The 24,847-nt window shown below is 45.7% G+C and overlaps 1 protein-coding gene across 7 annotated transcripts in view; it reads left to right on the forward strand.

The window, feature by feature from the left end:
* CILK1 (ciliogenesis associated kinase 1) overlaps positions 1-24,847 on the forward strand; it is a 75,159-nt gene that overhangs the window by 46,615 nt on the left and 3,697 nt on the right. For 3 of the 7 annotated variants that reach the window (XM_073589157.1, XM_073589156.1, XM_073589155.1), the window contains exons 8-12: positions 1,249-1,416; positions 4,061-4,366; positions 10,050-10,243; positions 11,131-11,270; positions 15,659-15,766. In XM_073589157.1, coding sequence (XP_073445258.1) covers positions 1,249-1,416; positions 4,061-4,366; positions 10,050-10,243; positions 11,131-11,270; positions 15,659-15,766 — 916 coding nt within the window. Of the gene's footprint in view, positions 1-1,248; positions 1,417-4,060; positions 4,367-10,049; positions 10,244-11,130; positions 11,271-11,484; positions 12,544-15,658; positions 15,767-24,847 lie in introns of those variants that run through there. The other 4 variants (XR_012234722.1, XM_073589159.1, XM_073589160.1 and 1 more) reach the window with 4 other exon arrangements.

Consider the following 24,847-nt stretch of genomic DNA (forward strand, 5'->3'; position numbering starts at 1 on the left):
GTTAACAAAACACTACAAAGTTCATACCCAGTCCTCAGCGGACGTGAGCCTGGGTAGACAGGTTCTGCAGGCGCCAGTGCCCCAAGTTTAGGGACCTGTCGGCACAATATTCGTCCATTGCTTCCCACCCAGGGACTGCTTTGGGACGTCCCATGGTTCTGTGTCTCCTAATGAGGCGACAGAGTAAAGGAGATTTTTGTGTACTCACCGTAAAATCTCTTTCTCTTAGCCTCTAATTGGGGGACACCGCTTCCATCCTGTTGCCCTTACGGGCCGTTGTTACGGTTGAGTTCTCATATTGTTCTTTGAGCTCGTACATAGTGGCCTTCTTACAGGCATGGTTATGTTATTTCTGTTATGTTGCTCCTAATGCTTTTGCACAAAACTGGAGAAGGCTGACGCCGTCCAGGGGTGTATACTGCAGAGGAGGAGCCATAGTTAATCTTTTTCAGATTATGCATAGTGTCGCCTCCTAGTGGACAGCAGCATAACACCCATGGTTCTGTGTCCCCCAATTAGAGGCTAAGAGAGGGATATTTTACAGTGAGTACACACAAATCTCCTTTTTTAATCAAGATTATTTAGAACGTTGCCAATTGTGACATTTAAGATGCAAATGAAAAAATAACATTTGAGTCTTCCTTGTATGACTGTGCACATGATAGCTGTCAATGATTCCCTACTAAAATTTAAGAAGGACCTGGATGCCTTTCTTGAAAAGTATAATATTACAGGTTATATACACTAGTTTCCTTAATATTGCGTTGATCCAGGGAACTAGTCTGATTGCCGTATGTGGAGTCGGGAAGGAATTTTTTTCCCCAATGTGAAGCTTACTGTTTGCCACATGGGGTTTTTTAGCCTTCCTCTGGATCGGCAGGTTAGGATAGGATATGGGTTGAGCTAGATGGACTTAGTCTTCAACCTTAATAACTATGTTACTATATGCAGGCAGACACCAGGGGGATTTCAATGAAGGAAATAGAAGTTACGGTATTTTGATCTTTTCCATCAAAGCCGAGATCACACTGCAAGTGTAACGGGACAGGCGCCTTTTTAATGAACAGAAATTTTACTTTGTGGTCTGAAGTTTGGGAGTGTAGGAAATGTTTCAAGATTAGTTCTAAAGCAATAGTGCTTCTTATGTGATGTGGTTGCTATGTGCAACGACTCCCTTTTTCTTTGCACTCACCTTGTGTTTTTAATAATTCCTTTTTTATGCATTTTTTTTTTTTTCTTTTTCTCCAGAATGACTGGCCTGAAGGCTATCAGCTTGCAAGTGCGATGAATTTTCGCTGGCCATATTGTGTACCAAATAATCTAAAAACGTTAATCCCCAATGCAAGTAGTGATGGGATTCAGATCATGCGAGATATGTTACAGTGGGATCCTAAAAAAAGACCAACGGCAAGCAAGGTACAAGCTGTGAAAAAGTTTTTGAAAAATGATAATTATTGAGTATTTGCTACTAATTGATTTAACTTCTCGTAATAGTTTAAAGGGAACCAGACAGTTCCCCCAAATCGCCGCCAAGTATGTACTGCCATCTTTCTACACTTTCTAACACTTTTTATAGTCTTTTTGATTACGGCATATACCGAGAAACTATTTTATAACTGTGGTGGTTTTATGCTAGCTAGTGGTTGACTAGTCGTGGGGATGTTTTTTTGTTTTTTTTTGTGTGTGGTTTTTTCCCCACATATTATTAGTGAAATTAATAATGTTACCACGCCCAAAGCCGTGAACGACATGATTTGCAAGAGTGGCGTCACTGCTGGCCCTCTGCAGATCTCTCTCTCCGTAACTACGCGTAGTGAGCCATGTGTACACAGACAGGCTTCGGGTGCAGTGCACATGTCCAGGGAGGCAGCAGTGAACTACGACACAACCAGCCGCAAGAGTTGATGGTAATGGCTAATGCGTCACTACTTCCTCCCTGGGCATGCTCTCTGCACCGTGAAGGCGGGGTGTGTACTGTACATGGTCAGGGAGGCGGAGATTTGCTAGAGTCATTGCTGACATCACTGTTGCAAATCATGTTATTCACACCCACAGTACTGGGATAACCTGATTAGTGGGGTGACTACTTTGGTGAAAATATTGCTCCCACAACTAATCACTTATTTGCATTAATAGCCCTAAATGTTTAACTGTCATTTGATTTATGAAATTCATAGCAGTTTTTAGAAGAAGTTTGTTTTTGTATTCTGAGCTAGATAGAGCAACATTTCGTGTGTTGGTTATTTAATTTGTAATTTATTTTAAATATTATTTCATATTCTTAGACTCATTCAAGGGGTGTCCGATAGTGAAGTATTTATTTTCAGGCAGCATTTTCTTCTTTCAGGTTCTCGCTCACTCTCACGCGCGTGTGTTGACTGCTTAGAAGTTGCGGGCTGCAGCAGTCAACTGATCAGATGGATGTGTCACTGGAGAGACATCCTCTGATCTGCTCTTCTAATAACCTGACTGCTTAGAATTTGCGGGCTGCAGCAGTCATCTGATCAGATGGGTGCGTCACGGGAGAGACCTCCTCTTATCTGCTCTTCTAATAACCTGACTGCTTAGAAGTTGCGGGCTGCAGCAGTCAACTGATCAGATGGGTGCGTCACGGGAGAGACATCCTCTGATCTGATCTTCTAATAACCTGACTGCTTAGAAGTTGCGGGCTGCAGCAGTCAACTAATCAGATGGGTGCGTCGCAGGAGAGACCTCCTCTGATCTGCTCTTCTAATAACCTGACTGCTGCAGCAACTTCTGAACAAAGCAGACACTGCATCGAGAGCCAGCGCGGACCTCCGGAGAAGCCTCCGCTGAATGTGTGTGGGCAATGGAAGGTGAGTATGCTATCATTTATTTTAAAACCATCCTTGCCTTTGAAAAAAAAAAAAAAAAAAAGTGTGTTTCACTTTCATGGACACTCTTTTTTTCAAAGATTTTGATAATGTAGCTGCACCCCAACATTTTATTTTATTCAGCATTTAGTAATGCCATGTTACTACAATCTGCAAATCATTTGCTTCATTTTGACCAAACTGATCCCAGATTCCTGGATGCTGTAGTGCCATTTATGGTTAAAAGGCATTAACTATTCAATTGGTCACTTTTTTTTTTATTCTGAGATTGCCCTGTAAGATGCATAATTGTGCTATCTGTTATAAGGTAGCTTTATAAGGTTCTAATAATTTCAGTGGTCAGACACATGTTATTCAATGTTAGACAGTCTGCCCTACATACCAGGCTATCAATCATTGTGTGGAGTGATTACAGCACATACTCTGTATAGTGAGCGGTGACTGTAACAGCCCCTACACCGCCCCGATGACTGGATGCAAGGATAATATAACTTACAAAGACTGTCAGCACAGAAGGACTGTCTAAACACTCTACAGGCTCTCGGTGCTTCATGGCAGGAACAATCTTTTATATACCGCTTCCAACCTGCTTGGTTTCCATCTATCTCCACCCGTTTTATCTTTATGAAGCCAGAGCTGTCAATCTAAGAAGGGGGCTGGAGATTGAGGGACACTAAGCAGGTGGGGAGGTACATATAAATGATTGTCCCCACCATGAAGCATCAATCGCCTGTACTGTGTTAAGACAGTCATTATGTGCTGACAGTCCCTTTAATTTTCTCCCATGTAGCCGCTACTCCAGTAAGACTACCAGAAAGTGTTTAAATGCAGTTTGTCACTATATATGTAGATAAATAATGTTTTTGGAGGTGATGGGTCCCATTTCATGGGATTTTTTTACATTTCAATGGCCCAGAGACTTGAATGGCGTGAAAGAAAGTAACAAAATCTGCCTTGCTGACCTCCACCACTCTAATGCTGCCTCTCTGCTCCTCACCACCCCTGTTTTGTTGACTTTAATGCACAGGTGATTTTATTTCTACAGCATGTGACTGCCGCAGCCAATCACTGGGCTCAGAAGCCTTGCCAAAGTAGACTACATGAGAATGTATACAATAGCTTAGAGTGTCAGTGTAAAAATCGGTATGGTGTGAAACAAGATTGGCTCTGCTGGTTTTATATAAATTCCACAATCTTTGTTTCAGGCTTTAAGGCACCCTTACTTTCTTGTCGGTCAAGCGCTTGGTACACCTCAAAGAATTCAAGAGTTAACAAAGCCAATGAAAGATTTTCAAGAAAAGCCGATTCCGTTACATATCAAACCTGTTCCTCCTCCTGAACCGCCACCCAAATATCAATCCCGACTTTCATCACGAACCCTCCAGCAAAGCCAGGCAAATGGGCAACCTTTCAAACTTAGCGCATCTACAGGGGATTCTGTGGATGACTCCAATGAAGACTCCATAAGCTACTCACGTCTGCCTGAACTCAGCCGAAGGGCTGCTCCTCTTGTGAGTATCCTCTTCTGCCTGACTGTATTTTAAGTGAGTTTCCCTGGACTGTGATGTTGATTACTTATCGTTTGTATAATTAATATCAGATCAGTGGCCATTTGTCACCCCCAACAATCAGCAATTAGCAGGTTTGGACATGGCTCGAGTCAGAACAGAACAGCTCTGTACAGTTTGTAGTGGCTGTTATCAGATACTTTAGCTCCACTCCCACTGACTTCATTTGGGAGTTGCATACAGTAGTACCCAAGAGTGGCCACAACAGTTTACAGATCTGTGGTCTTCTGATTTTGTACACCATGCATATCCAGCTTTTTTGAGACCTGCAGGAGCTGGATGTGGGTGATGGCCTCCCCAAAATCTTATATTAATGACCTTTTGCGAAGGATAGGCCATGAATATTATAGTTCCACACAGCTTCTTTAGAGGTTTCCTGCTTTCATAAAAGTAATTCCCCAACGATTGGATACTTAGTTTAAAAAAGCACAGTACTCACCTTCACCACCACTTCTCTGGCCGCTTTGTTTTCGCTACAACAGTGATGTCACAGCTGCAGCACATATTAATGCTGCAGCCAATCACTGAGCTAAACAGCTTATGTTGTTGGTGTTGGAAGCCAAAACATCATGGCTCCATCACAAGGGACACAGATTTATTATTCTACAGGATGCCAGCTTAGGGGATTTTGGCCCCGGCTGGAAGAATACACATCTGCTCCATTGACCCTAAACCTATGGATACGTTTGTTAAACCCAGGTTGGGACCATCTGCTCACCTGGCACCTATAAATAGATTGGAGAAATCAGGTTGGACCATCCAGTCACCTGGCACCTATGGATATGTTTGGAGAAACCAGGCTGGGACCATCCTGTTACCTGGCACCATGGATATGTTCCGCGAAACCAGGTTGTGACCCTTAGGTCAACTAGCCTTGTGGAAAAGGAAAAAAAAACCTCGAATTTTTTCCTATATGTGTATACGTCTCATCATGATGGAGTTCTGTGTGCCTTGAAGCATCGGTGAGCTGGCTTTTTCTTTCTCATTTTTGACAAATAGCCTTGTACCTGAATGGACTGTCATCTTCATACGCTTGTCGTTACTCCTCTCTGTGCATACCACAGGTGGGGTAGTCGACTTTGGAAGATGAAGCCAAGTTGTAACCCTCCGGTCAACTGGCCTTGTACCTGAATGGACTGTCATCTTCATACGCTTGTCGTTACTCCTCTCTGTGCATACCACAGGTGGGGTAGTCGACTTTGGAAGATGAAGCCAAGTTGTAACCCTCCGGTCAACTGGCCTTGTACCTGAATGGACTGTCATCTTCATACGCTTGTCGTTACTCCTCTCTGTGCATACCACAGGTGGGGTAGTCGACCCTGGAAGATGAAGCCAAGTTGTAACCCTCCGGTCAACTGGCCTTGTACCTGAATGGACTGTCATCTTCATACACTTGTCGTTGAGAAGGAAATGTTCTGGTACAAACAATTTACCTGGGGGTTTATTCCTGGGGTCTTGTGCTTCCAGAATCTCTCTCTGTAACTCAGATGAGATTTCTGCCACATCCACTCCCAGTTGAAGAATGGAGGAAGGAGGTTCTGGAAGGGACACAGAATCAAAACTTCGGGATAAGGCATCCGCCTTTACATTTTTAGACCCTGGTCGGAACATAATGGTAATATGAAACCGAGAAGAAAAAAAAAGTGCCCACCAAGCCTATCTGGGGATCCATCAAATTAATGGAAGAACCGCAGTCAACAAAGCATGTGGTCACCACAGGACCGCCAGCAAGTTACAGTTCCACCTGGAACACAATTATTGCAAGCGAGAAAAAATGTTCCTGGGAGTCTGGACAACCTCTTCGATTGTTGCCCAGACAGTCGTTTCTCTGACTGTTTCAGTGAAGAAGGGCAGGAGGGGCAGTTCCTTTTCCAATGTCCAGTGGCTCCACAGTAAAAGCATAGTAGGTTGTCTCTACGGTACCTTCTCTCTTTCTCCTTAAGGCTAGGTTCACATTGCGTTGGGGGCATCCGTTTAATGGATCCGTTAAACGGATGCGCGAACGCAGATGTCAGTTTTGACATCTTTTGTGCACCTAGCGCTAACGTATGTCATACTGGTCTATGCACAGCGAATGCGTCCGTTCGCTGTGCCTTAGACCCGACGCACCCGAAAACGCATCATCGCTAACGCATGCCGAATTAGGCATGCCGTAGGATGCGTTACTAACATTGCGGCTAATGGGTGCATTAATGCATCCATTACATAGCGTTAGTGCCGCTGTGTAACAGATGCGTTCAACGCAGGGCACTAACGCAATGTGAACCCACCCTAGCTGAGACTGACCCAATCTCCATGTGCTCAGATACAGGTGCAGTGTCACACAATTTGGAGTACAAGGGAGACTCTTGTTGCGTAACTCCTCTAGTGCAGAGTCTCCGGTCCATCCGGACCGCCTGCGTCATGGCGTCCTCCAGGGTATCAAGAGGAAGATGAAGTGCCAGAGCGTCCTTTAGATGGTCATACAGGCCCATGCCGAACAACCCCCTCAGGGCGGCGGCGTTCCACGATACTTCAGCTGCCCAACGTCTAAATTCTGAGCAGAACCATTCAGCGGAGTGCCTCCCCTGTGTCACACTCATCGCCATATCCTCTGCCAGACGCACTCTATCAGGCTCGTTATAAATGTGCCCCAGGGCCTCAAAGAACAGGTTCACAGACATATGTTCAGAAGCAGAGGAAGAGAGAGAGAAAGCCCATGCCTGTGGGGCCCCCCTTAGAAGGACATTACGATCCCCACCCTCTGCCTTTCAGTTCCAGAGGCCCAGGGACGCAGTTTGAAAAACCACTTGCATCCCTCCTTGAAGACCCTAAACAATTTTTTATCTCCGGAAAAATTGTCGGGTAACTTTACCGGCGGCTCGGGGTCTGTTAGGGATACATCAGTGGGGTCCCCTCCTGGAACCCCAACGGAGCAGACCCCTGTAAAGCCCCTGCCCCATCTCTGCACTTGTTGGTGCGAGTGTACCAGGGCTTGCTGCTCCAGGGACAGCTTCTGCATAAGCTGGGAGAAGTCATTAACCTGCATTGTGAGAGCCTGTACCAGATCCACAGTATAATAACACCCCACCACCAGGGAAAGACTGTACGGTCAGCTATAATGTCACGACTCCCTGGTATTACTGCTGCGGGGAAAGCTGCACACAGCAGCAAGGGAGCTGAGCAAAGCCGGGTAACTAACCAGGTAACAAACAGGACCTGAACCATGTGACAGAGTACAACTGCAAAAACTAAAGAGAGGGGGAGCACACTAAGGCGGTAAATGAGGGACAGAGTAGGAGGTGGTCAGGGCGGAGCCAGACACCGTGGTGCAGAGGAGACGATAAACACAGGAGATTAATCAAACTAAGATCAGAACCAGGAGATCACGAGGTACCAATGGGGTGAGACAGGGGATTGTCAGAAGGAAAGCCAGAGGTCAAAAAGCCAGAACGAGCAGTGCCGTACAATAGGGACAAACTGTAACGGAGTAACAATAGCCAAGCCAGGAGGTCAGAACCGATGAAGACAATAGTACTAAAACGTGAGACAGAGAACAGAGTGAGCGGACAGACCAGGTTATACACGGGAGGCAATCAAGCAATGCAGTATACACGCATACCAGGGGGTCAGTCAGAACAACAGTATAGCTGACAGGGAAACCTAGTCTACAGAGAGTATAAATACCCCTCCCAGATCCAAAGGGAGGCCAGCAAAAGTTAACCCTGAGAGAGCAGGACATTAACCATGTCCTAACCATGAAACACATTCATGATCTCAGAGTGCCGATGGGGATAAAGAGGGAGAAGCCACACTCTCTTAAACATTTATATGATCTAGTCATTATTGAAGGCAGCATCTAAGGGGTTAAACAGATATGGACGGTGACAACACTGATCGTGGCTGATGCAGCAAGTTGTCAGCTATAGTGTACAGCAAACAGTTGCTGGAATGTTACCCGTATGGAGAGGCTATTCTCTTATATCTCAGGACAGTTAAAAGACGTATTGACTGTCATTAAGGGGTTAATTGCCATATAATAACATATTTAATTAAAAGAAGGTTCTCATGTAATTCTTCAGTGTCTGAGAAGATACATTCAGAGGAATTTCTAACAGGATAGTGGAGTAGAGCCACAGGAAAATAAGTATTTGATACACCACCGATTTTGTAAGTTTTCCCACCTACAAAGAATGGAGAGCATTGAAGATGGATCATCGCTAAGTCTTCCAGCATGTCAGTGATCCAAAACACACAACCAGGGCAACTAAGGAGTGGCTCCATGAGAAGCATTTCAGGGTCCTGAAGTGGCCTAGCCAGTCTCCAGACCTGAACCCAATAGAAAATCTTTGGAGAGAGCTGAAATTGAATGTTTCCCCGCAACAGCCTCGAAACCTGAATGATTTGGAGAAGATTGTATGGTGGTGTTGGCCAAAATCCCTGCTGCATTGTGTGCAAACAGGGTCAAGAACTACAGGAAAAGTCTGACCTCTGTATTTACAAACAAAGGTTTCGGTACCAAATATTAAGTTTCTATTTTTCTGTTGTATCAAATGCTTATTTCCTGAAATAAAATGCAAATTAATTATGTAAAAATCATACTATGTGATTTTCTGGTTTTTATTTTTAGTTTCTGTCTCTCACAGTTGAGTGTACCTACAATCAAAATTATAGACCTCTCCATTCTTTGTAGGTGGGAAAACTTTCAAAATTCTTCAGTGTATCAAATACTTATACTCCCCACTGTATATTAAATATGTTTATGGATAACATTTGTGCATTTTTAATTATCTTTTATATGTAAGCTGGTAGACCTCTTTTGGGTTGTTTTTTTACAGATTACTATATTGCATATATGAATTCTAATGTTTCTTTTATTTCCCTTACAATTTTTGCTATAATTGCTCTAGAGCAGGGGTGGGTAATTTAATTTCCAGTGAGGCCACCTGGGAGACAATGACTGCTGTGGAGTCTGTATGAGCCTGCACACAGCCCCCTATATATACAGTACTGTATGAGCCCAAACTCAGGCCCCCATATACAGTAGGAGCCCCCACATAGCCTCTCTTTATATAATAAACATACTCTCCTCGCTCTGCTCTGGTCTCCTATGCACGGAGTCTCTGCAGCAGCACAATGAAATTACGTCATGTCTGCTGTTTTTCCTACTGATTAGAGGCGCCGTCCTCCACCAATGTATTCACCACTGTCTGCATCCCGAGAATGTGGAGATTGGGTACATTGACGGACAACAGACGGGGGAGTGCATGGTGTGGCCCGTGAGCCACACTTTCAGCCCTATGGCTCTCGGTCTGAGGTTGCCCAGGTCTGCTCTAACATGGATTCTCGGGATAGCAAGTCTTTGAGAACTATTAGCTTATTACAGTAGATGCTTGTTGATAACTGCTGTCTTGCAGGTAAGGCAGTTATCAGCCTCAAAACCAGAAATCCAGAGTGTTATAAAAAAAAAAAACCTTCTATCCTTCCCACAGATTGAATATGTGTTAGTGTATACATTTGTAATTTCCAGGCCTCTGTGGGGTACTAGATGACATGTAGCTTTCAGATTCTTCATTTTTTCAAAACACTATGTGTTGTATCGGCATTTGATGACCACTTTGCATGTATTTTATATTCACAATTTCAGAAAGTCGCCTCTAACTTGGACAATAGTACTTTGAACCTAAACACTAAAAATAGACGACGATGGGGATACATAACGAAAACGGTCAAGAGTCCAGATGAGTGGGAAGACTTGCAAGATCTTGATACTGACTCTTCCAATACTAGAACAGAAGCAAAGAATGACAGACATAGACCAGTCGGTGATGGCCTTTGTAGGTAAACAGATTTGTTTGGTTGCTTCCTCATTCTTTTATTAGACCAATCTTTTTTGGTTTGTTAGAACAAGTTTATTTTGAATTATGTTATGTTTTTTTTTTCTTTCCTTTGCAATCAATTTCTGATGTTCTGTATTTCCTAATTATATTGGCTCTTCTATAATGGTGTATGCTGAAGTCCTTCTCTATTACAAGACCTAATTTTTCAGCTTGCAGATATTCTGACAACTGACTGGATGATTGTGAAGTATTTTTGGTGAACATCTACAAAGTCCAGTCTGTAGGTGTCATGGACTCGTCATGCCTAATTGAACAACTTATAAAAAATTAATATCAGAATATTAAAACTGAGGAGTGGCCTAGTTAATAGAATCATCCATGTGGGATATAATAAATAGTGACACGCTGTTAGCTTAAATAATCTTACACTGCCGGGTAATTTTAATAGGCCTCGTCTCTGGCAGATGCTTGTGGCGGACTGACGCATCAATCAGCTGAGCAGGGAGTGTCCTCCCTCCATTAAACCTCTTAGATGCCACGCTAACAATTGACTGCACCATTTAAGGGGTGAAGCAGTAGGAATTAGTCCCTTGAAGCAGTAGCCCAGCTTTCATTTGCTGCAAGACTCCTTTATGTGACTGCGTCGGCAATGTCATTATGCTTGTAAGTAAGGCAAGCCATGATGTACATTTTTTTTTTTCATAGTACAGTGCAGCATAAATAATATGAAAATTGTTTGTAGGGGAAACTTTTATATTCAAACCAGTAAACCAATATATGCCTATTTATACCTATTGAACGTACAGTATTATAATTTGCATCCACTCTACATGCATTCACACTAATTTTCTGATTTTTCTTTTATCATTCTATCTGCCAATCCTGAAGCAGCTTTGAAAGTATCCTAGATTTGAAGGATGACATTGGTACCAGACCCGTTCACTCCTCATTCTCCAGACAAGACACTGCAGCATCCAGGAGAACGTCGGCTAAGCAACATTACCTGAAACATGCCAGGTATTTGCCTGGTCAGTACCTTTAGCATTTTATAAAGGAATCTCACATTGTGTGTATGATAGATATGTAAATTACATATTATTCCATGAAATAAGTGTTTGATCACCCCTACCAATCAGCAAGAATTGTGGCTCTCACAGACTCTTTAGTTTTTCTTTACGAAGCCCTCCTACTCTGCACCCATTACCTGTATTAATTGCACCTTTTTGAACTTGTTACCTTTAGAAAAAACACTTGTCCACACACTCAATCAAACTCAACCTCTCCACCAAGACCAAAGGGCTCTCTAAGGACACCATGGACAAAATTGTAGACCTGCACAAGGTTGGGATGGGCTACTGGACATTATGCAAGCATCTTGGTGAAAGGTTGACAACTGTTGGCACAATTATTAGAAAATGGAACAAACACAATATGACTGTCAATCTTCCTCGGTCTGAGGCTCCATGCAAGAATCTCACCTCGTGGAGTAAGGATGATGCTGAGAGCGGTCAGGAATTGGACTAGAACTACACAGGAGAACCTTAAGAGAGCTGTGACCACAGTCTCAAACATTACCGCTAGTAACACATTACGCCGTTATGGATTAAAATCCTGCAGGGTATGCAAGGTACCCCTGCTCTTGCCAGCACATGTCCAGGCCTATTTGAAGTTCACCATTGACCATCTGAATGATCCAAAGGAAGCATGGGAGAATATCATGTGGTCAGATAAATCCAATATATAAATTTTTGGTATCAACTCCACTTGTGTTTGGAGGAAGAAGGATGAGTACAACCTCAAGAACACCATTCCATCCGTGAAGCATGGTGGGAGAAATGTCATACTTTAAGGGTGCGTTTCTACAAAGGAGACAAGACGACTGCACCGTATTGGAGATGATGGATGGAGTAATGTATCACGAGGTTGGCCAACAACCTCCTTCTTTCTGTAAGCGTGTTGTGGCTGGGTCTTCCACCAGCATAACTATGACCCAAAACACACAGCCAAGGCAACTGAAGAGTGGCTCCGTAAGAAGCATTTCAAGGTCTTTGAGTGGGCTAGCCAGTCTGCAGACCTGAACCCAATAGAAAATCTTTGGTGAGAGCTGAAAAGTGATTGATCTGGAGAAGATCTTTAAGGAGGAGTGGGCCAAAATCACTGCTGCAATGTGTGCAAACTTGGACAAGAACTACAGGAAATATCTGACCTCTGTAATTGCAAACAAAGGTTTCTGTACCAAATATTAAGTTCTATTTTTCTACTGTATCAAATACTTATTTCATGCAATAAAATTCAAATTAATTTTGTTTGTCTCACACATGGTTATGTATATGGAGGTGTGCAGATCTCCAGGATTGAGCACCTTTTAATAAAGGACTAAGCTTGACTCTAAGCCAGCACTAACCAGCACTATTGTATGGACTTGTTACTTTGTTTTATTTTGTGCCAAAGGCTGTATTTGAGCTTTCTTGTTATGTCGTTTGTGAGGACTGAAATAAACCAACCGAACTGTAACCCGTTTACCACCTTGGATATCCATACCTCCCTGTTTCCTAATACTTACTGACCTGGGGCGGATGGATATGTCGAGGCGATTTTTTGCGCACAAACATTGTGAGCGCGATCACCGTCAGGTATCGGGAGCAGCCACACACCGCTCTCTGCACTTTAACCCCCTAAATGCTATGATCAAACTCAATCACAGCATTTTGGGAGCAGGCTGAGGGAAGAAAGCCTCTCTGCTCTTGGATTGGAGACCCCTGCAGTGTCATTGCGGGTTCCCAATCGTTGCCATGGGTGACCCAATATCGTCATGATGACATCCAAGTCACCAGGCACTAGGAAATTAGTTAGATCATGCGCAGTGCATGATCTAACTAACTTGTGTCTTCAGGGTTGACAGGTTATATGGTATAGCTATGCTCCAGCATTCTATACCTTCTAACTGCAATCAGACTGCAGAAAGTGACAGTCCCATATTGGGAGTAAGTAAAAAATGTAATATATTACACACACATATATACACATAATAAATATATATAAAACTGTCCCACTAGTTAACCCTGTAGTGAACATCATGTAATAAAAAAACAATGCTTGATCATCAAACCGCCGAACAAAAAGTGGAATGAGACGCTGTCAAGAAGATAAATATAAAACGGCATCTTGTCCCGCAAAAAAGCCATCATACAACTCCATCAACGGAAAAATAAACAAATTGTAGCTCTCAGAATAAAGCGATGCAAAAAATTTTTCTATAAAATAGTTTTTATTGTGCAAAAGCAGCAAAACATAGAAAAGCTATATAAATGTGGTATCGCTGTCATCGTACTAACCCAAAGAATAAAGCTGCCTTATCAATTTTACCACACACGAAACGAAATTTTAAAAAAAGCCCCCCAAAAACAGTTCCTGAGTTGCTAGTTTTTGTTCATTATGCCTCCAAAAATCGGAATAGAAAGCGTCAAAAATATGTCGTGCCTGAAAATGCTACCAATAAAAACGTCAACTCATCCCACAATAAAACAGCTCTCACATGACTGTCGGACTAAATATGGAAAAATGATAGCTCCCAAAATATGGCAATAACTAGTTTTTGCAGTAAAAAGCATATTTTAGTAACAGCAGCCAAACCTAAAAACCAATCTAAATTTAATATCGCTGTAATCGCACTGACCCGAAGAATAAAGTCTCCTAATCACTTACCATACAAGGAATGGCGTAAAAAAGAAATAAAACCTAATTCTTCACATGCTGTTGATTTGTTCTTTCTACTTCCCAAAGACTTCAGTAAGGCTCTGCGCACATTTATCCTGCGCTCTACACTGAACGCTTACATTGGGGGTTTCCATGTAAATCTCTGAAATATGTGATTCAGACAGACCCACGGTGGAAAATTCCCTATAATGAGTCAGATTGAGGCACTGTGGACACCCTCTGGACTATGATCCGGCAGTGTCTGTCTTTTTAGGCATGCATAAAAGCGCAGTCGGACACAGTTTTGTGCAATTTTGAAAGGACAATGCTGAACAGATCCCAGACCGAGTCCAGAGTAACTCTGCTGCCTCATTATATTGAATGGAACCCTTGGGGATTCCAAAATAGGGTCACTTGTGCAGGGGGGGTTCCACTGTTTAGGCACATCAGGGGCTCTGCAAACGGGACATGGTGTTCGCTAATAATTCCTTAAAAGTTTGTGCTCAGAAAGTCAAATGATGCTCCTTCCTTTTTGATCCCTGCTGTGTGCCCAGACAGTGGTTTTTCCCCACATATGGATTATCTGCATGCTCAGGAGAAATCGCACAACAAATTTTGGGGTCCATTTTTTCCTGTTACCCTTGTAAAAGAAAAATATATATGGGTCTAAAGTAACATTTTTGTGAAAAAAAAGTTAAATGTTCATTTTTTTTTCCCATTCCAAAAATTCCTGTGAAGCACCTTGAAGGGTTAATAAACTTCTTGAATGTGGTTTTGAGCACCTTCAGGGGTGCAGGTTAGAATGGTGTCACTTTTGGGTATTTTCTGTCAAATCGACCCCTCAATCACTTTAAATGTAATGGGTTCCCTAAAAAAAAAAATTTTGTTTCAAAAATTGTGCTGATGCAAAGTACACATGTGAGAAATGTTATTTATTAAGTCTCTCTGATTTAAGGACATAAGAATTAAAGGTTTGAAAATAGCTAAATTTTCTCCAAATTTCCGGGGTTTTTTTTCTATCACAAGTAAACGAAAGTCATACTGAAGAAATGTTACCACTATCATGAAGTACAATATGTGCAATTTGTCACTAAAACAGTCTCCGAATCAGCAGGATCCATTGAAGCGTTCCAGAGTGTATTACCTTATAAAGTGACAGTGGTCAGAACTGTAAAAATTGGCCTGGTCCTTAATGTGCTCACATTCATGGGGGGTAAAGGGGCTCCTATGATGCCTCAGATTGCTCCCAAGTGAGTACTGTTGTTACAGTACCTAGTTTGTGGTCTTTTTGAAGCTGGTTTGAACTGCAAGAATCTGTACTGTCCAGCACTCTTCATACACTCAGTCTGAGCTTCTCTACTCTTCTCCGTGCTCAGGCAGGAAACTAAATATTGTCTTAGTATGTATTCTTGCTGGAGCAACAGATCATAGCAGCATCTAAAAGACCTTAAACTAGGAAGCGAAAACAGCATTTTCACTATGGTGTTTGGGAAAGAAGGAAGCTAGGAAAAAAATGTAGTGGACGTTATTTCAAAGATTTATAAGGTTGCAAAGGTGGATCAATAATTAAGTAAAAAAAACCTTGGTTGCTATGTAAATACAAGTTTAGAAAGTGACAATATAATCTACACAATGTAATCTACACATCTATAATTTGTATGTAATGATTTCAATAACCTTTTTATGTTGTTTTTTTTTGTTTGTTTTTTTTTTTTGTTAGGCATATCTATTAAGAACAGTGCTGGACCTAATCATCATGATGGATTAAATTCTTTTAACGAATGGCCAAATATTAGTCGGCCAAATAACCCTCTTGCTGTGCCAGCGGGTAAAGTCTATTTTATATTATCCTTTATTTAAAATTGTAAAGGGTTATTCCCATCTTCCATCTACCATCAGGATAAGTGATAACATGCTGATCTCCTGGATCAGGTCTGACTCCTGGGTTCTACTGGTCTTTAGTCCATCCCTTTTTGGCTGAATACTATTGACTCGCTGCACAAAGCACTTAAAGGGGTTGTCCCACGAATAAAATTTCATTTTATTTAATACATCTTTCAATAATAATAATTTTCACAATGGGATTTTTTAAAATAAAATGTGCCTGTGCTGAGATAATCTTATAAATGTGCCCCTGCTGTGTACTGTGTAATGGATGTGTCTTAAGCCCCCGCATTACGTCACCCTCAGTCCATGCTTCCCGGAAATGTGTCCCCATCAAAAACCGCCGTGCTCCACGTGTGAGGCACCGCTTTCACCAATGCACGATACCCGGAAGTGCACCCTTACGGTCGCCTTGGTAACGATTCCCCTGCGTGCAAATTGAGACCGGAAGTGAAAGCGCCATCTTGGATCCCTCATAACAGGAAGTGTACTTCGTTGTCTTGGAGATATCACCTCACACAGTACGTCAATATCGTGCCTTATAAAGCCTGCCCACCTTTACAAAGGGAACAAATCTGAGCATAGTTTAAATAAATGGCTCAATTCCAATATTAGTGAAAGGCGGACCAAGAAAGGGATACAAAATCAATGAGAGAGAACATATTTGCAAGACCTCTGAGCAATAAAACATTTAACCCCACATGAAATATATATACCAAATAATGATGTTCCTATTAAAGTCATGCTTGCTCAAACAAAGATTTATAAGGTGACCAGACGGGTGATGCATGCGGGCCCTCATGCATCATCCTTGTCACTAAGAAAATTTAAATGATGTTCTGCATGTGTGTACACATATTTGTACATATATGAAAAAGCATTTAGTAATGATCTTTTTTTATTTATATTAAAAATAAAAAAGTAAAGTAAAATTGTAACGAAAAAAATAAAGAATAAGAAAAATATATAAGAAAAATATAAAGAAATAATAATGACAAACAAAAAATAAAATAAATAAAAAAATAATAAAAATCGGAAAAGGTACACCACAACCAAGAATAAATTTATTAAAGTGAATATAACACCATACATAAGACATAAATGTGATGGTGCACAGTGAAATATAAAAGATATATAACGCAAAAGCACATACAAAATGATTATTACACAATAAATGTGTGTGGACAGGGCAAATTATAAGGCACAACCAAAAATGGTTGTCCTGCCAACAAGAAATCAGCGAAACACCATGAAAGCATGATGTACACAAAAAGTTATACTAGAGTGATAATGTGCAGATGGCAATCGCCATGAAAACATGATGTACACAAAAAATTATACTAAAATAATAATGTGCAAATGACAATCACCATATAACAAAAAGTGAAAAAAAAAATTATACAAAATTGCACGAGAAAAATCCTCAATTAGGCATCATCTGAGCATAATGTGCACAAAATGTCGTGCATAAAGAAATAAAGTGAGAGTGCAAAGATGAAAGTGCTTTTAATAATACACAAATATAGTGTCCATCCAAGAAATTTTACATCCTCAGTTAAGCATCAACTGAGCATAATGTGCACAAAATATCATGCATGAAGTGATAAAGTGAAATAGTGCAAAAATAAAGTGCTATTAATAATGGTGTACAAATATGGTGTCCACCCAACAGGTTTATGTTAATTGAGCAAAAAAGGGACTCAGTCACCATAATAAAAATTGCTATCTGTGGAAAGGACACAACAAGACAAACAAACACATATACATGTATACGTGTATGCACATGTGAATACATACACAGGGTCCTGCAGTGTGCAGGCGTCGGGAGCGGTCTGGCGCCTGCGCACTGCAGTATTTTGTTCTGCCCTCAACAGGGCAGAGCAGTGCGCCTGCGCCGGAGCCACTACAGGAAGGGAAGAAGAGGTCGGCATCTTTTGAAGATGGGAGGCGTCGGACTGGACGGCGACACCCATCGGACCGGACCGCCCCCTCCGGTGAGTATAATCTAAAGGTACTGTCACACTTAGCGATGTACCAGCGATATGACGCGTTCAGGATCGCTGGTACATCGCTAAGTGGTCACTAGTTAGCTGCCACACAGGCAGATCTCACCAGCGACATCGCAGGGGTCGGGGGTCGCTACTTACCTGTCACAGTAGGCGATCCTGACGTCCTCCCGCCCGGCTCCATGCTCGTCGCTCGTGATTACAGAGGGACCGAGACTTCGACCCATAATAAAACATTGAAATCTCGGCAGAGTTCGCCTAAGGAGATGCAGTGTGCCACCGGATTTACCTGGGTACAGCAGGCACTGATGTAGGTTCAGATTGGGAACTAAATTGTCTTCAAGATGGAGTCCAATTCTCGTGACCAGTGTGACTGCCAGCAATTGGACACCACAGTGATTAAGATATGTATCACTTATTTTGAGGATAAGTGATAATTTGATGAGATGGCAATAATCCTCTTACAATACTGTGTCCACTCATTTGCTGTTACCAGCGAAAAGGATTCTAAACCGTTATTTATTAGTGATAAAAGCTTAAAGTAGAAAACTGCCCTTCTTGAATTTGCCGCATTTTTATATAGAAATACTTTGAGAGCATTTTATTTTTTTCACATTTGAGTGAGCAGAAGAGTACAAAGAACCATTAGTGTAAGGTCGGACTGTATACACTGATAAAAATAAAAAATTGTATGCAAACATAATATGATGCTTATGCTTACATGTGAGAACCTATTGCAGCCTCTGTGAGCAATAGCGAGAAGCTCTATTCTGCTTCTGTGAGCAATAGTTATCGAAAACCTTCCTAATAACTCACCGAATTGAGCATATTACAAAAGTAAATGCTCTCAGAATTATGGTACCAGCGAAGAGCAGGTTTTGGCCTACCGTTAAATTATGCATGAGATGTTAATATCCATTTCATGAATTATACTTTTTGGCAAATGTAGACTTCTCTCATTGAAACTTAATACAACAAGTTTATTGCCCACGTTGTCCTTTGAGCTCATATCCACAGTTCTTTGGAAATTTACTTGTAATTTGCTATGTATCTCATCCTGTCCTATGCTCTGTGCATTTCTCCTTCGTCTCATTGGGGGACACAGAGACTGTGGTGTGTGCTTCTGCCGTCTGGAGGCTGACACTAAGTATACAAAAAAAGAGTTAGCTCCTCCTCCGCCGCATACACCCTCGCCCCCAGACCGGGCGTAACTCAGTTTTTGCTTAGTGTCTGATGGAGGCACACGCAGTCTGGAGCTCCAGACTAGGTTTTTTTTTTTTTTTTTTCTCTTTTTCCCTTTCTTTGAAGATAAGACAGGGGCGACGGATCCTATAGAGAGGGTCCGATCTCCCCAAATCACCAACGGGCGACCACGTGTGAGTAGTCCTCCACGTGTTTTCTCTCCCGCATCGAGGGACACATCTGGGACTTTTCCCCAGACAACCATTTTTCTTTTTTATTTTGTAAAGAGGGGCAACGCATCCTGATGAGAGGATTCGATTTCCCCATGAGCTACAACGGGCGAGCACGTGTGAGCGATGGGCGATCCCCAACGGACTCCACGTTTTGTTCCTCTCCTGCAACGCGGGATTTCAGGTTGGCCCCTTCCACCCCTAGGTAGTGACACCAGGGGTGCAGTTGGAGGCGCAGGTGAGCCAGGGGATCGAAGCATCCACCCCCAGTAGCCTCCCCCTCCCCGCCCAGGGATGGGGTTGAGAGCACCCCAAGAGAGCCCCCCCCCGGCGGCAGGCTCACCTTTGTTTGTAGGGTCACCCCCCGGAACGGGACCCTCCAGAAGGCGCCGCGGGGCTGTCTGTTCCCCCGCCCGACGGGGTTACTTCTCACGGGGCCCGACTCTCTCCCCGGTGGAACCCAGTGCGAGTAGTGGGCGGCGGAAGGGACTCCACATGCGGCAGCAGACGCTCTGCGGCCAGAAGTCCCGCCGGCGGCCGCGGTCCCCGCGGTATGGGGAGATCCGCAAGGCCGCGCGAGGCCTGCCCGCCCCTTCCGGTGGTAGCCGGAAGCCCCGCCCACTGACTTCCGGCAGCCCGGGGGGCGCGGCGGGCGCGCAGTGTCCGGGGAGCGCGCGCCCTCCTCCCCCTCCTCGCAGGTCCCCGCCGGAGTACGGCTGAAGCTCTGCCGGCGGCCGCGGTCCCCGCTGTATGGGGAGGGCCGCGAGTTCCGCGCGAGGCCCGCCCGCCGCTTCCGGTGGGGGCCGGAAGCCCCGCCCACTGACTTCCGGCGGCACGGGGAGCGCGGCGGGCGCGCACAGTGACCAGAGGCTCCCGCCCCCCCTCCCCCTCCTCGCATTTCCTCGCCGGAGTGCGGTCGGAAGCCCCGCCGCCTCTCTCCAAGGTGCACCGCAGTGCCCCCGGCGAGTAACGGCACGTGAAGCAGCTCGTCCACGTCTCAGGGTTTTCGCTGCGTCCAGAGCACCCCGTGGAAGAGGGGGGACGTTACCGGTGGGTGAGTGCAACCCCGTTTCGAGTGCCGCACTGGTTGTCAAGGAAGGGGTTACCCTCCTCCTCCTACCCTACCCTGCAATATGTCTGGCAAAGGGAAAGCTCACTCTTTCCTATACGCTGTTTGCGTTTCCTGTGGGGTCAGGCTGCCTAAGGCGCAGCCGGGTAAATTTTGCGAAGCCTGTGAGTCGGAGCGAGCCCAGGAGCCCCCCATTGTTGCAGAGCCCAGGGGTCAGGACCCCCCAGAATGGGCAGTGTCTTTATCGCATTCTATGATGTCCCTTACGAAGGCAATTGAGTCCCTTCGGGGCCCGGGCAGGGTCAAGGATGGTGGTCTGCCAGCGGAAGACAGCTCGTCCACGTCTCAGGACCCTTCGTCCGTTAGGGGCCGCTCCAGCACCAGACAAGCTCATGGTAAGAGAGCTCGTTTTCCGTCGGCCGGGCCCTCTGGGGAGTCGGCGGCGATTTTTAGGGCATCTCGTTCCCTGTCGCCAAGCTCAGGAAGCGATCAGGGCGAGGAGGAGGAAGAGGAAGCCTGGAATCCAGAAAGCCTGGGATACCAGGACTCGGTGGACAGCCTCATTGAGGCGGTCAACCAGACTTTAGAGATCGAGGATGATGTGTCCACGGCCTCAGGTCACAAGGTCTCCTTCAAGAAAACCAGGCGTCCGCATAGAAGGTTTGCCACACATCCGGAGTTCGAGGAGCTAGTCCAGAAACATAGGGAACACCCGGATAAGCGCTTTGCAATGCAAAAGGCGCTGCAAGCAAAGTATCCGTTCCCTCCTGAACTCCATAAAGGGTGGGTGGAGTCGCCAGTAGTGGACCCACCGGTGTCACGTTTAGCATCAAGATCGCTATTGTCGATACCCAGCGGTTCTTCTATTAAGGACCCAACTGATCGCCTCATAGAGGGGCTTGCCCGCTCAGTGTATGAGGCAGCAGGGTCGGCTCTGGCCCCCTCCTTTGCGGCTACCTGGGTGGCTAAGGCCATGGTTTCATGGGCAGACACTCTGCATAGGGCCCTCCAAGACAGGGATCTGCCCGCGGAAATCTTGGAGGTGACAAATCAGATATCAGGAGCGAGTGATTATCTCGTCGGCGCCGCTCTGGATGCGGCCGAGTGTTCTGCTGTGGCAGCAGCAAATGCGATCGCCGTAATGCGAGCATTATGGCTGAGATTATGGAAAGCGGATTCTATCTCTAAAAAATCCTTGACCTCATTGCCTTTTCAAGGCAATCGATTGTTCGGTGAAAAGCTTGATAAACTTATCTCAGAAGCCACAGGGGGAAAGAGTAGTTTTCTACCGCAGCAGAAGAGTTGGCCGGCATTCAGGCAGACGCAGAGGCGTTTTCGGCCCTTTCGTAGCTCCTGGAGGTGGACTTCGGCCAGGGCATCCACCTCCGCAAATGATGGTCAGATTAGAGAAAGGCAAGTTTCTTACAGGGCCAATCCGCTGGGTAGAGGCCGGGGCCGTTTGCCCAGAGCGAGGGGGGCCAGATCACAAAAGCCTCCAGCAAAATGACTCGAGGCACTTCGTACCTACGGACGACAGAGTGGGCGGACGCCTGCTAAGGTTCAGCCACGTTTGGGTCGCAGTGGCACGCGACGCTTGGGTGGCAGAACTGATATCGTCCGGGTGCAAGATAGAGTTTGTCGGACTCCCGCCACGGCGTTTCTTCCGTTCCCGGCTCTCCGGAACAGAATCGCAGGCGGAAGGTCTGTTGCAGGCTATAATGACGCTACAGCGCAACGGGGTCATTGTCCCAGTGCCGAAAAGCGAAGAGACGCAAGGTTTTTACTCCAACCTGTTTTCAGTCCCCAAAAAGGACGGGACAGTAAGGCCAGTACTGGATTTAAAGATCCTGAACAAGTTTATCAGGGTCAGGCGATTCCGGATGGAATCCCTCCGTTCGGTCATTTCAGCCATGGATCCAGGGGAATTCCTGGCCTCGATCGATGTGCAGGATGCATATCTACACATCCCGATTTTTCCTCCACACCAGAGGTTCCTGCGTTTTGCGATCGGAGGGCGACATTTCCAATTTGTTGCTCTGCCCTTCGGTCTGGCCACTGCCCCCAGAGTCTTTACAAAGTTAATGGCGGTGGTTATGGCCATCCTGCATGCTCGGGGCATAACAGTACTACCCTACCTGGACGACCTTTTGGTAAAGGGGCCGTCGTTTCAGGCGTGCCAGGAGAATGTCGGTATCACTCTGGATACCCTGGCCCGCCTAGGTTGGCTGATCAATCGGAACAAGTCGTCCTTGGTTCCGGCTCAGAGAATCGTATTTCTAGGCATGGTTTTCGACACCTCCCAGGGGCTGGTGATCCTCCCTCAGGACAAGGCACAAAGGATCAAACAGGGGGTACGGAACCTTCTTCAGCCGGGCTCCAGATCCATCCGGTACGGCATGAGTGTGTTGGGCAGAATGGTGGCGGCGATGGAGGCAATCCCGTTTGCCCAGTTCCATCTCCGTCCGCTTCAACATGCGCTCTTGTCAGCATGGGACCGAAGGCTGCTTTCCCTCAATCATCGGTGCAGGTTGTCTCCACCGGTCCGACGGTCACTCCAGTGGTGGACTCGCGACTCGTCTCTGGTTCAGGGGAAACCCTTTCCCCCGGAACAGTGGTTGGTGGTGACGACCGATGCAAGCCTGCAGGGTTGGGGAGCAGTTTTCCAGAGTCACACAGCCCAGGGGCGGTGGTCCTTTCGGGAGGTAATTCTCCCGATCAACATTCTGGAGATACGGGCAATACGATTGGCCCTGCAACATTTTCAGTGTTGGCTGACAAACCGGCCGGTGCGCGTTCAGTCGGACAATGCTACAGCGGTAGCGTATGTGAACCATCAGGGGGGCACGCGCAGCCAGGCATCCATGCGCGAGGTCGGGCTGGTACTGCGTTGGGCCGAGAAAAACCACGTGGTAATTTCAGCGGTGCACATTCCGGGAATCGAAAACTGGGCGGCGGATTTTCTCAGCCGACAGGGGGTCGCGGCAGGGGAGTGGTCCCTGCACCCCGAGGTTTTTCAACAGATCTGCCAACGGTGGGGGACACCAGACGTGGACCTTATGGCATCCAGAGAGAACGCCAAGATTCAAAGGTTCGTCGCTCGATCCCTCGACCCGCAGGCAATAGCAGCAGACGCTCTGGTGCTTCCGTGGAGCCAGTTTCGGCTCCCGTACTTGTTCCCCCCGCTACCTCTGCTTCCAAGAGTCATCAGAAAGATAAGGAGAGAGAGGGTTCCAGCAATTCTGCTGGCCCCAGACTGGCCTCGGCGGGCCTGGTATGCAGATCTGGTTCAACTAGTGGTGGACGTACCCTGGCGTCTCCCAGATCGGCCGGACTTACTGTCCCAGGGGCCGATCTGCCATCCGAACTTAGGGGCCCTGTGTTTGACGGCGTGGCCATTGAATCTTGGCTGTTAACACAGGCAGGATTCAGGCGCGATGTGGTGGCCACGATGGTGAGTGCCCGAAAGCCTTCCTCGGCGAAGGTATATCATCGGACTTGGGAAGTGTTTTTCCGTTGGTGTAGGGATCGCGGAGTGGCTCCTCTGGTTTTTTCGATCCCCAACGTACTGGCTTTTCTGCAGGCAGGGCTGGACGCGGGATTGGCTCCGAGTTCGCTCAGAACGCAAGTCTCGGCCCTGTCGGTGCTTTTCCAACGAAAGGTCGCTTCGGTCTGGCAGGTTAGGACGTTTATGCAAGGGGTCGCACATTTAGTACCCCCCTATAAGGCACCGATGGAATCATGGGACCTGAACTTAGTGCTCAGGGCCCTTCAGGAACCTCCCTTCGAACCGTTACAAGAAGTCTCCTTACCTTACCTGTCCAGGAAGGTCGTTTTTCTGGTAGCAATAACATCTATTAGGCGGGTTTCGGAACTGGCGGCTGTATCTTGTAAACCGCCGTTCCTGACTTTTTATAAGGATAAAGTAGTTTTAAGGCCAGCTCCCCCCTTCTTGCCGAAGGTTGTCTCTGCATTCCATATCAACGAAGACATTGTCTTACCCTCGTTTTGCCCGGCACCGGTGCATAGGGTAGAAAAGGCATTGCACACCCTGGATCTGGTAAGAGCCCTTAGGAGATATGTGACAAGGACAGCGCCATTCCGCCAGACAGACTCTCTATTCGTGATTCCAGAAGGGCGGCGGAAGGGACTCGCTGCGTCCAGAGCGACTTTGGCCAGATGGGTTCGTCTGACAGTCCAAGAATCATATCAAATCAGTGGCACGCCGGTTCCGGCAGGGATCAAGGCACACTCGGCTCGAGCAGTGGGTGCCTCATGGGCACTGCGACACCAGGCTTCAGCGGAACAGGTGTGCAAAGCAGCTACCTGGTCCAGTTTGCATACGTTTGTCAAACATTATAACGTACATACCCAGGCATCCTCGGATGCAAGCCTGGGAAGAAAGATTCTCCAGGCAGCAGTTGCGCACCTCTAATCAGGGGCGCAAAATAGCATGGATTGGGTGAGCTAAGATCCCGCCCAGGGACTGCTTTAGAACGTCCCACAGTCTCTGTGTCCCCCAATGAGACGAAGGAGAAACA

Source organism: Dendrobates tinctorius, unplaced genomic scaffold (genome assembly GCF_039654945.1).
Source record: "Dendrobates tinctorius isolate UK_male_01 unplaced genomic scaffold, ASM3965494v1 ptg000107l, whole genome shotgun sequence".
Lineage (NCBI taxonomy): Eukaryota > Metazoa > Chordata > Amphibia > Anura > Dendrobatidae > Dendrobates > Dendrobates tinctorius.